General features: G+C 43.9%; 1 protein-coding gene across 1 annotated transcript in view; it reads left to right on the forward strand.

Annotated features, from left to right (window-relative positions):
- The window catches only part of IDUA (alpha-L-iduronidase), a 1,533,398-nt gene that overhangs the window by 529,263 nt on the left and 990,329 nt on the right, over window positions 1-13,806 (forward strand). The window contains exon 5 of the mRNA XM_085640933.1: window positions 7,546-7,641. Coding sequence (XP_085497059.1) covers window positions 7,546-7,641 — 96 coding nt within the window. The remainder of the gene's footprint in view (window positions 1-7,545; window positions 7,642-13,806) is intronic.

Consider the following 13,806-nt stretch of genomic DNA (forward strand, 5'->3'; position numbering starts at 1 on the left):
CATACTTCCCCAAGTAAGCGACTTCTCGTTTGGCGAGGTCATAAAACTTGTGTAGCAATTTTGACCCATCATGGAGATGATGTGCATGCGGTGGAGCTCTATCATCGGAGTCGAATGCGTGGTGCTTGTCCTGTACCTTGGCAAGATCATTGTGAATACTGCGGAGAACTCCTGCATGTTTCTAAATGCAAATTCCTCTTCAGGTCAGTTCAATTTCTTTATTCGGAAGGTTCACCCTTCCATAAAAGTACATGCATATAAAACAATCATCATCACATCATCAAGGTACATTATCGCATTATTATAAATCAAGTGTACCACTATGTATTAAAAACAAAGATTAAAAACAAGAAATAGCAGCAAACTGTTATAGTAGTAAAGAGCCACGTGCCCTCACAGCATGTCTTAAAAATAAGCTTACCTGTAAACATGTTTCACTATCAGATAGTTGGAAAATTCCTCTTATATAGGCCTTTAGGCCTTCCATAGGGTGGAGTGTTTCTTGACGGAGCCAACGTTCGTGGAGAATGTTCAATGATAGCCTTCTGGACTTCAGAGCAAAAGACTGCATCATACAATGTGCTAGCAGGAAAACTCCAGTGACAGATCCTGGGGACATTCATGGGTATATGTAGTTGGACTAGTACAGGGGCAGGATCCAACAGTGTGCAGTGGAAGTGTGCCATAATGTGTAGCCACTAAAGAGTGCCTTGAGACATATACCGCTGGTCAATGCGAGTCTACATATTGGAAGTTTCATTATTATAATATCATAATGTTGGTAATACATGCAGAAATATAAACATCAGGTTTCTAAGATTATGATATAGTTTCACGTTTTTACAATTATACATACTGCATCAGCCAACACAAACCGTTTTATCAAAGCGTTTAGGACCTTATTGGTATTTTGGCTACCAGTATGTGGAACAAATCCAAGCGCTCCAAAACTAATTATATTTAATTAATAAGTCCTTTTGATTGATACATGGCAAGGAATAAGTTCAGAAGGAACGATGTAATTATTGCCGAATGAGTGGACTAAGAGGCAACAAGAAATTCTTCATACAATAACTGTGAAGCTGTTTAGAATACTGGAGTTATATATATGCAGTCACCTTCTAATACAGCGTATCCCTCATTTGTACCATAAACACATAAGAGACAAATTAGTAGTTCTCCGAAAGCCTTTTTGAGTGCCTCCAAATTGTATTTTTGTTAATATATACAGACAGATGTAAAGGGAAATGATTGTAGATGGAGATAAATATAGATGAAATACAGATAGTGATAGATATGGTGATGGATAGAGATAGGCAGAATGATAGAGCAAAGACTGATTAATCATGTAAATAAAGATAGACACGGGCAAGTAAAGACATATAGAGGGAGACTGATTGAGGCGTAGATAGAAGCAGTTAGAGAAATCTCACCATCCAGCCGAGCCAAAGTATTGGGTTGTAAAAGATTTTTAAATTAACAAAATTGACAGACCACTATGGTACCAAGGAATCACACTCTACAATACAGAAAAGGGCTTCCATTACCAGCTGCTTAGCCAAAACGTTCAAGTACAAGTTTAAAAACAAACTATGAGTCCAACTACCCACAGGCATGAGCTCGCCCACATTCTATCTGTCCTGGGCGCTGAGTCAGCTCTTAATAGAAATTAAAGTAGGCCATACTTAGAAATGAAACTCATTCATTTTACTCGGTTGTGTTTTATGCTGTTGAATATATGATCTATTGGGAACCTTCCCTTTGGCTGAAACCACACAGTATCATTTACATCAATGGTCAAATCCCATATGCATATATTGTGGAAGCTTTTTTGGACGACTGGGGAAAAATATTGGTAACATTTTATTTATTTAATTCATTGTAGTGACCTGGAAAAGAGGGCACTAGGACCCTGCACCCGAATGTGGAGAGGGGACAGGAACCGGACACCACTTCCAGTCAGGGAGTGTGGAGGGCATTAATGGCAACGAGGGCACAGGGCCGACGTACATGTGGGCACGAGAACAGGAAATGTAATAAAGCATAGATACTGACCTACCTGCCTCCGCGTGGCTACTGCCTACCGCGACACGACAACTGGCGACGAAGGTGGGATCTGAAATCCAGAAGCGACCAAAAGCGAGTGCCCCCACAACACCTAAACGGAGCCAGGAGTCCACCCTGGTCCGCCAACTGCAAAAGAGAAAACGCGACGTCGGGAGTCCACCCCAGGTTGCGAGGAAACAGAACCAGGATCCTACCCCGGTCTGCCGAGCCCCCAAAAGAAGAAAAGCGAAGTCGGAAGCCCACCCCGATAACAAGTAGAGCGGAGCAAGGAGCCCACCCTGGTCTGCGTACAGAGGCCTGCAGCACAATCGGGAGCCCACCCCAGCCGCATCAAGTGCACAAGGTGAGGAGGAAAGAAGTTGTGCACCCGGCCTTGACCACAGCTGCCCGCCGACTGGAAGGATAGCCCTGAGCCTCCTGCGTGTAGATTTTAAGGTGAAATCTTGCAAGAGCTCTGCGGCCATCTTGGAGTCAGGCGGGAGAGCCAATAGGAGGCTGAAGAAGGCCCGGCGGTCATTTTAAAGTCAGGCGTTAGAAGAAAGAGCAAGTATTGCCCTACAGAAATCCCGGCGGCCATCTCAAGGACAGGCGGGAGAGCCAATAGGAGGCTGAAAGAAGGCCCGGCGGCCATTTTAAGGTCAGGAAAGACTAAAAAAAAAAAAAGCATAAGTAAAGGAAAAAAGGTGAAAGCAAAAGGAAATGACAACACAAAGTTGAAACAAAGGAAGACAATTTGAAATAAGAGGAAATTACAACTAACAAAGGTAAAATAAAGAAATAAAAGAGAACAAAATGACAGAAGACGCAAACGACAAGAATAGCGCGAACGCAATCTTCCGCAGACCACTACCGTTCAGTCTATCAGAACCACAAACAGGCATTCAGTGGGAAAGATGGATAAGACAATTCGAACGATACATGTGTGCCACATGCAAGGCGTACACAGATGAGCAAAACATAGACTTGTTCCTTTGGAATATTGTCAGCAGCAGAGATATTTCAAGAGATCATAAGGCAAGTAATAAGGACAGTAAAGAACAGTTTGAATTACATTGATGACATCCTGGTGTTCAGCCGCTCAGATGAGGAGCACGATAAAGCTCTACGTGAGGTCTGCAACCAGTTGGAACAAGCAGGTTTGACCTTAAATGAAGACAAATGCGAACTGGGGAAAAAGGAACTAGTATTCTTTGGACACATCTTTTCAAAAAAAAGGAATGAGGCTGGACCCCAGCAAAGTAGAGACACTATAAAAGCAAGGCCTCCAACAGAAGTAGCGGAAGTGAGGTAATTCCTTGGTTTAGCAAGCTACTGTGCCTACTACATGAAAGACTTTGCCACCGTGAGCACACCGCTTCGAGACCTAACAAAGCAGGGTCAGAAATTTCTCTGGACACAGGAATGTGGGAGGGCATTTGAGGACATCACACACGCAGTAATGGCTGTAGATCATCTTGCTTATTTCGATCCATCGCTATGCACTGAGCTCACCGTTGACACCAGCCCGGTAGGTTTAGGAGCAATCTTAGCACAATACATGCTTGGAAGAGACTCGCCCAGACAAATTGTCCCACATGCGAGCAAGAGTTTATCTGACATTGAAAGGGCCTACTCCCAGCCAGAGAAGGAAAGTCTGGCAGTAGTATGGGCGTGTGAACACTTCCACATGTTTATTTATGGAAAACCGTTCACGATTGTAACAGACCATCAGGCCCTAGTGACCATATATGGAAACCCGAACGCAAAGATACTGCCACGCATTGAAAGATGGAGAATAAGACTGATGGACTATGATTTCAAGATCGTGCACAAGTCGGGAAAAGAACACAACCCAGCTGACTACATGTCACGACATCCCCTACCACAGACACCAGAAAACACATCAATGGCAGAAGAATACCTAAATTTTGTGCTAAGACGGAACACTCCCACACCAATAACAATTGAAGAACTGGAACAAGAGACAGCAAAGGATGCCACAATGCAAGCAGCTAAACTGAGCACACGACAGCAAAGGTGGAGACACCTAAACACCAACAGCACCATGGGAGAAGGAGTGAACGGAAGAAATGCTTGCGATCAAAAACATACAAGACAAACTTTTGGAAACAGAAAGAGGAATTATACTAAGAGGAACAGGGATAGTAATGCCAAAAGCATTACGGTGGCAGACTGTAAACCTGGCACATGAGTCCCACAGAGACATAGTAGCAACAAACCAATGCTACGGGAAAGAGTATGGTTCCCAGGCCTGGATCGACTGGTGGAGGACACCATCTTAAACTGTCACTTATGCCAAATAACAGGACGACCAGCAAAGCCAGAACAGCTACAGATGTCGGAGCTTCCAGGGGCTGTGTGGACAACATTGGCAGCTGACCTCTATAGACCATTGGACACAGGCAACTACGTGCTAGTGGTCATTGATGAGTACTGCAGATTTCCCATAGTACAAAACGTCTTGTCAACATCACCGACCGCAATGTTGCCAATACTTGATGACATCTTTGCAACCTGGGGCTCGCCACCAACAATGAAGACAGACAGTGGGCCTCCTTTCTCAGGAGAGGAGTTTCGCAAGTTCATGGCCTACCTGGGAATTTACCACCGGAAAATAACACCCCTATGGCCACAAGCAAACGGCATGATGGAAAGGTTCATGGGCAACATAAAGAAAGCAGTCCAAAGAGCAAAACTGGCACAGATCTCCATAGGCCAGGCACTCTGTAAAATATTAAGAGACTACCGAAACACCCCTCACAGCTCCACGGGACGATGCCCAGCAGAACTGGTGCTAGGAAGGACAAGAAGTTCAAGACTGCCACAACTAGAGGCAAAAGTGCCACCAGAACACAACAACATTGCAGCAAGAGATCAGGAAGCGAAAAACAAGATGAAACTACATGTGAATGCCAGGAGACATGCCACATCATCACACTTAAGGCAAGGGGACTTAGTTTTGGTGCGCCAATGGCAATCAAGAAAATCAGAGAGTCCGTTCTCAGATGAACCGCTGACAAGAATAAATGTTGAGGGGCCAATGATAACAGCTGCATCGGGCCCCTACCGGATCACTAGAAATAGTTCTCACTTCAAGAGACTACAGACATTAGATGAGGACGGAGGAGATACAGCACAAAAGAGCAACGTAACACATGAAAATGAGGAAGTTATGGACAGCATGGCAAGAAGGGCACACGACAGTGAGAGACAAGAAGAGGTACCAAACAAGGAAACGGAAGGATCATGTCCAAGGAGAGTAAGCAGAAGGCCAAAGAGACTGATTGAGGAAATGTAATGGTGGGAATCAGAAACACCATCTCTCTCTCTCTCTCTTTCTCTCTCTCTATATAACTCTCTATATCTCCTCCGTCGTTTCTCCCTTTCCACAAAGGGGGAGATTTAGTGACCTTGTGCATAGGGCACTAGGACCCTGCACCCGAATGTGGGGAGTGGACAAGAACCGGACACCAATTCCAGTCAGAGAGTGGGGAGGGCATTCAGGGACAACGAGGGCACAAGGACAGACATGCATGTGGGCACGAGAACAGGAAACATAATAAAGCATAGACACTACCTTACCTGTCTCCAAGTGGCTTCTGTCTGCAGCGACACAACATTCATAAAAATCATTGTTTGTATTCACATACATGGCACACCTCTCCAGCCCAAATAAGACTGGAATGTGTGCTTTGGAGGCAGAACCTATCCATTTTAGGCCTCCTTAAAGACCTATTTACAAATTTAAAAAAGAGCCAGGTGGCACATTAAGAAATGTTTTGTGGAGTGCTATATGTGATCCAAGTAATACCCGGGCACATGAATATATGAATTTGGTTTAAAAAACTTTTTGGGCTGAGCCACTTTGGGTCTTGAACCCTCACTCGCTTTTAAGAGATCAATCAATTCAGCAGCCAAGATGCTTTCTTCCCTCACCTGCATAGCCACTCTAACTAAGAAATCACACACTTGGATGACAATTGGCACATACAGTCTCCTGAAGCCACAACCGTTCTTAGGAGAACTGTTTGGGCTAAGGCAAAGCTCAAGTTGCTGAGTTACAGGTTGGGTAGTTTCATTACTTCATGTAACTCCCCTGCCGGGTTGTGACAAACCACTGAGATCTCATGCCGGTTGTGTCAACATGCAAAGGAAGCAAATGACACACAATTGATGGCTGGAATGCAGAACAAATCAAAACATTCACCCCCAGTCAAGAGATCGGGGTACATCTATCATTCTTTTACTCACCATGCCACCCCAGTTTAGACCAGGCCATATGCAAATCAGTCTTGACTCTGTGCCTCATGGGAACAGTCCAGCCCGAAAAATAAAGCCAGGTCTTCCCTGGACCAGAAACAAGCAGCCTAGGACCGGTTTCGAGGTTTCACCCCTCATCAGCCAGGATAGCTTGAATCCAGTGAAACAGTGAGCCTGGAACTCAAGTCTGGGCATACCCGGCACACTTAAGGCAAGAAAGCAAAAGACACACAATTGATGGACGGAATGCAGAACAAAACAAAAGATTCACCTCCAGTCAAGAGATATTGGTTAAATCCTTCATTCTTTTACTCACTATGCCACCCCATGCACAGGAAGACATCAGCCACATTGTTTGTGCATGCCCAGCACTGATAACAGAGAGGAAAGGAGTTTTGAAATCCCGCTTCCTACGGAAAGTAATGTTAACGTGCCGACAGCCAGTAGTATCTGTCTTCAAGGAGAGGACCTCATGCTCTCCGGGAAATTTTTTAAATGTATGTTACTGGCAGTAAGAAAGCTAGCTAAGCAAATTCTGCAGTGACAAGATACAGTTTTTACCAACTATGTTCCGACTGCATTTTGCTTATTTTAACCGAGCACTTTGTGACCTGCTAATGTACTTGGCACTTTCAGTTAGTGAGCCTGTAAGATCATGTTCACAATTCTCATCGGTCACGCTCTCTGATGCTCCTCGTCCACTTTAATGTAGTACTGTAACCTGCTAGGCACTAAGCTCTTACACTTATTGAGCCTTTACAATCATGGACGCACTTGTATTTAACTATGCCCTTTGCACTCTGTACACTTTAGCTTAGTACTGTGTAACCTGCTAATGCACTAAGCACTTTAATCTAGTGAGCCTTTAAGATCATGGTTACAACTGTCATCAATAATGCTTTTGATTGTTCTTTGTACACTTCAATTCAGTATTCCGCAAATCTGCTAATGCACCAAGCAGTCTAATGTATGACCCGTCAAGAGTATGGCCCCGTTTCCTCTCCATGCTTCTCATACTTAGACCTTGACTGACAACAATACGAGATAGTTCATAGAAATTGCCGTAGATGGAGACAGGGTCACTGGGTTTGAGGAGGTAAAAATATAGGGACAGTTGTAATTTTATTGTGGTCTTAACTAAATTAATTGCTTTCTTTACCTGTTTTCAATTGTAAGTTTATTGAGCTGCACAACAAAATGATTCATTCATATTTACAGACAAATACGGATTGGAGTATGTTTCCAGTTGGAATTTTGAAACTTGGAATGAACCAGATCATCATGATTTTGATAACGTTACTATGACTATACAAGGTACGTTTTTCTTTGCTTTTGCTGTCTACCTCTTTGATACATTTCTTTGTTGAGTAGTGCTTTTATATACAAAAGACTGACTCATATTTATAACGTAATAATTGACAAAGCAATTGGGTTGAATAACAAATGGCATAATACTCGTCAGTAGGTACCTGATTTTTTATGGCACATTTGTATTGTCACTTTAAACTTTTAATGCTCAGGTGACAGTGCTAAGTTGTGGGAAGGTGTATGGGAACATGCAGAGGAGATGGTGCGACTGCATTAGGAAAGGAGAGAGAATGCAAAGGTGGCAAGTTTGCTGCAGTAGGGGGAGAGTGGAGCAACACAACAAGTGTCAGTACTTCCAACTTTGACTTCCTACTGTCGCCATTGACTTCGGCAAGTGCTACTTTTTATTGTGCCTTTGACTTGCTACAGTAAGCAGGTGATGGCAGAGCTTAAAGTCTTGCTTTGATGATGTAAAGTTAATTTCTAGCAATCAAAGCGGTTCAGCTTGGTCTGGTGTTGGTCAAACGCATAATAGCGATTCATTGGGCAGCACCACAAGCCCTTCGGGTGCAGATGTGGAGGAAAGATTTACTGGAATGGCCAATTAAGGAAGCTCAGCACATGCACAATCAAGACCAGTGGCGGGTGGCATCTACTGGGTACGCACAAATATTAATATTACAAAACTTTATTGAACTGACGTCCTCTGTCCCCCGCTCCAGACCTCTTCTCAGTAACTGGATGCAATGCGGACACCAATCCTGGCGCTGCTTTCATGCTGTGGGAGCAGCGCCCTGATTGGAGGGACCGGCCTCACTCGGTGCTCCCTAGCATCCTGGAGGACTGCACATACTCTGACATAGCTGTCTTAAGACAGTTGGGTTAGAGGTTTCAAACTGTGCATGTCTGGCTGGCCACCGTAAGACGGCCTGCTAAAGGGACTTGCGCACTATGAGAAGTGCCCCAACAGCCCACCCTCCTCCCTGCTGCTGTCATTCAGCATCGGCCCCGCCCCATCCTGATGCTCAATTCAGGACGGGAGGATGAAAAATACAATGGCAATGAAATACCATTTTATTTTTTCATCTTTGGGGGTAATTTCTGTAGGGCGACGCTCCACCGGAGGAGCCGCCCCTGATCGAGACATGACAAAAAGGTGGAGAAATGGGGCTAGAGGATCAATAGAATAGAGGGACACCCTGATGATGATCACCTGCCTAGCGAGGCCACAGATGGAAGTGGGGACACTAAATAGCACTGCCTATGTACAAGAGCGCAGCAAGTGATACAGACACGTGAGAGCCAGCTATACTGTATAAACAGAATGCCTGAGGCTTTTGTATACTACTGAGATGGTTGCAATTACAATGTTTGTGTTTATTTTGTTAAAAAATCATAAAGTGATTTAAAAAAAATCTGAGCTTTACATATTAGATCAAGCATTTCTTTTTTGTTTTTTTAAATGTGACCGTGCTTCTTCACTGATTGCCGAGTTTGAGTATGGTAGCAATGGGTTAGTGGCTACAGTTGGATAAAAGGAATAAGGAAGTGTTGCTGGGTATGAATTATAACTGAGTGATACTACAAGTGGAGGCATTCATGGGTGAGTGTCTAAATGGATAATTTGCGTATGGATGGATACATTTTACAACAATTTTACTGGCAGAGGCTTCAGACAGCAATAGTAATATCACAAAATGGCAAAAGTTACACCTGTTTATTAGAGTATGTATATACTGGGCCACAATTATGCCAAGAATGCCCAAATATGCAAAGAATGATTATACTTATGCATTTTTATATTTCACCCATGTAGGAATTTGGGTTATCAGCAGAGAGTGGTGAAATCCTAACTCAAATAATTAGCAAAGTCCTTGTCAGAGTGAACCATAAAAGTCACCAGATTAGCCTATGCTTACTCCTCTGGTAGCTTGGCGCAAAAGCAGTCAGGCATAGCTTAGAGGCAATGTGTAAAGTATTTTTTCAACACTCAAACAGTAATAAAGTGAAAATACAACACAAGGAAAGTACCAAACCGATTCAGAAAAATAGAGTTAATTTTAATAAATAAAACAACACTATTGTAGGAGACTGGCTTACTATATGGTGCTCACTTATGTAAGTGTAGCACCCTGCACTAATCCAGACAACCCTTATGGTGTTTTAGTGGTCTTAGACAACCTTAGAAATCTCTCTAAGTGGTAGCTGTTTAGAGCAGCCTTCAATCTTAGTCCAGGAGGAGTGTAACGCAACTTGTTTTACCAGTACTAATTATATAGTGTAGGTTAAGTGAAAGAGAACCACGCAGTGTAGGTATAAAAATATGTATTTATTATAAACACGCACTAACACATTGCAATATCTCCTACCCGGAGATATAATCATAATACACACAATACTATAGTAATATAACACTTAAGTAGCACAAATACACAGTGGTCTCAGGGGGGAGACCAAACCGTATACTAAGAAAGTGGAATGCGAACCAAAACCTAAGTAGAGACTGGACCCAGAAGACGTAGAAGAGTCGGGGACCCAAGGAAACACCCAAGATATGTACCCCAGAACCCCACAGAGGCCGTGTGCAGAGTGGAAACATGACCGCACGCTCAGTATAAGTCAATGGGTAAGTCGCGGTTGCAGTTTTTAAGAAGAAGGAACCTTCCCAGAAGACCCTAAAGAAACCCCGTGGAAGGTGGAAGGTTGGAGAGTCACCACATTCGTGGATACCCGGGAACCAGGATACCTACACTAGGGAAGTCAGGTGCATAGGTGAAAAAGTGACATCGGAAACCGCCGTAGACCACAATGGAGGACTACAGTGAAGATGCCGCTAGCGAAGAAGGTGTGAGGTTCTGGACTTTTAAGAGTCCAGAGGTGTCAGGGAAACAACACCCGAAGACCCCTGAGTTCCTCCTGTCCCGGTGCACAAATAAACAGAGACACGGGCTTCTCGATGGCGGCGTCAAAGACCAAGGTTTATTTACTGCAGGGACACAGAAATCATAGGAACCACACAGAGGCAGAATCTACGAGACTGTTCAAATTGCATTAAGTGGGTTACTCTTTAAATACATGCAAAATGTCTTTGGGCTACATTACACGAATATTTCTCATGCCTAACCCGGTATCCCAAACAAACAGTACATTTGACATCAAACAATAATTAGTCGCAGGTTTTCGGTATTCGATCAGGCCCTCTCGACAGTTTTCCATTCTTTGCCCGATCCTCCCATCATAAAAATCGTAACCTCCCCATTGTAAAAGCCCAGAAGGTAAGGAGCAGAGCCAGGTGCACAGGATTGAAATGTAGGATAAGAGGTGTTTATGGATCATAAACGGGCATGGCTACCGTCTTCGGCCTTTCAGTCAGGACAACGGACACGAGAACCAGTATAGCAGGAGTGGCCCCAGGCAAGGGAGGTAGCTTGATTCTGCCTAGTCATGCAGCGTCAACCTTTCTCGGGGCTCGAGCTTACGTGTCCTTAACAAGGTGACTCTGCCGAGGTCATCGTCCGTTCATTGACTATGTGAGGGCAAGAAACAAAATGGATGCCGTAACTAAAATGGATGCCATGACTTTAGTGACAGAATGTCCTATTTTCCAGTGAATTCATGCTAGTTGCGCAGCGAAAACACTGTCATGTATATAATGGATCATTTGTGGTTCATTGGTACCAAAATCGTGTCAGTACCACGATACCGAATTCACGGGTTTGGATCGCTACAGAACCTCAGACCGTCCTTTTGCCCTTACATAGGCAATAGCTCACTCTATGTCAGAGTCCATTTCTATGTTCATCAGGTCACTGATATGTTGTTGGAGCATTACTCTATCCCGTGACGTATCTCTAAAAACAGGTGGTCTTCTTACGCATGTAGAAATGCAGAGATTACATAAGGCAGGACCACACTGAACAATGAGACAGCACGAAAATAAAAATACTAATGCAACACCAGTGACTATCAGAACCTTCCATCCCCACGCAGACAACAGGCTCCAGAACCATCCCATTAATGACCAGTCACCTTCCTCTACATGAATAGAGTCAGAAATCTTATGTAACTTAGAGATGGCCTTGTATACTGTTGGCGCATTATCTGGAATAAAAACGCAGCAACTTGATTGGATCATCTTACATACTCCACCTCGATCTGCAAGTAACACGTCAAGGACCATACGGTTCTGTAACGTCATGAGGCGATCCGCTTGAAGCTCAGCTGTCAGGTTACTAAGAGCACCCGCCGTTTCAGTGATAGTGGATTCAACTACCCGTGTTAGTTGACGTAAGTTTCTACTGTTGGCCATAGGCCCCCAGAATGGGAGGAAACCCTTGAAAAAGTCTCCTGCTTCTTGGCCAGCAGTATCTTCTTTACTGAAAACACCTCTCACAACTCTAGTTTTGTGATAGTCTGGTGCAGCAGTATATGTCGGAGGTAACAGTTGAGCGATGTAACATGAGCCTGAGAAGTCAGCAGGCAGCCATGTGTATGCTCTGTCTTGACAAACAAAATAGGTACCCTTAGCGGCTAAGAATGCCGGGGAAGACTGTGACGGAAAAACATATGTTTCGATACAGTCACTCTTCCCTATTCGAGCTTTCGGATTCCTCCCATTTCCTTGCAAACAGACTTGACCTTGGTGGGGTACGACCCAGATCGGAGTTGAGCTCTTACGTTTGTTCTCACCCAGAGTAATGCCATATTCCGTAACATTCCAACCCATGTAAACTCGCAATTCATCCTTGGGAATGAACGGAGTATTATTGACATCTCTCACCATGTCAGTGATTCCTTTTACCAAGGCTCTGTTAGCAGAGTTATACCGGGTGGAACGCGGAGGTCGTGGAGGATAGGTCTCTAGGGCATAAGCGAACATGGTCTGAAATGCCCAGAATGATCCATTATAACTAAAAGGCAGAACCAAATAGGGGATGCCTTTGTCCATGGTATGTGGTATCAAACCACACACCCAGCAGTTTGTTGTATTAACCACTAGCTGATGTTGGTGCAAGAGTTGAATGAAAGTGTTATTTATAAACTCAGAGCGTCGAGCTTGCTCGTGGGCAGGAAAAGGATGGAAAGAATGAAGAGAAACAACAGTCGGAGAAACAGGAGCATGGGGAGATACTGTAGATGCAACAGGTGTAAAGATCAACTGAATACCAAAAATAATTCCGCCTGCCAAAGTTATTAAAACAATTAGAAGTGTCAGAGTACATTGCATTAGAAAACATTTGCTATACAATATGTCATATAGCTTTGTCTTGTGCACATTTATGACATTAACCCGTCGTAATTCAGGAAGCTCCATCTTCTACAACCGTTCGCAACGGATGGTTTGTACCTGTTAAAAACTTGCCTCTGTTTATCCTGGGAGTTCCCAAGACAAACAGAAGAAACCGACCTAGTGTCTGATTCCCTGCAAATTAAAACAAGGCACACGTTACGACCCTACGGTAACCCAGATGGCAAGGTGAGAGAAATAATAAAAAAAAAAAAAAAGATAAACATTTTGAGCAAACTTCCTGACTGAATGGAATGCAGTAAGATCAAAACAGTTTTCAAACAGAATGGTAATTATGCAATGTCATTAGTTCATAACATGAGAACGTAGATTATATCTGTACTTTCCGGGTCTTGTCTGGTCTTGAAATAGCTGGTCTATAGGTGCGGAAATGTTCGACTCCACAGGCGACAAATGTTCACTTTGTACAGTACTTGGTTCGGGATTCAAAGGAGTAGTTGCTGCTGAGGTGTCAAAGTTCTGTGTTTCCGTTCGTGGGTGGTCCGTTATGTATTCTGCATCACTGAAAGGGATGTGCCTAGGAACAGGTTCTGTCTCAGATATACCAATTCCCTGTCTAACCCAGTTATCATAGGGGAGTGGAAGAGGGACACGCTTCGTATGGCTGGCGTGCACCCAGTTTTTCCTTCCAGCTAGGCGTACTGCAGTTCTTGTTGTGAGGAGGACCTGGAACGGACCAACGAATCTTGGCTGGAGGTTTCGGGTACGTTCAAAGTTCCGAACCACCACTTGGTCACCTGGTTTCAACGTGTGGCCTGGACTCTCCGGCAGTTTAGGCAAGGATTCGAATACCTGTTGATGAATAAGGCTCAATTTAGCAGTCAGATCATGAAGGTAATCAATCAACATTGGGTATTCAATCT

This window comes from Triturus cristatus, chromosome 2_2 (genome assembly GCF_964204655.1).
Source record: "Triturus cristatus chromosome 2_2, aTriCri1.1, whole genome shotgun sequence".
Lineage (NCBI taxonomy): Eukaryota > Metazoa > Chordata > Amphibia > Caudata > Salamandridae > Triturus > Triturus cristatus.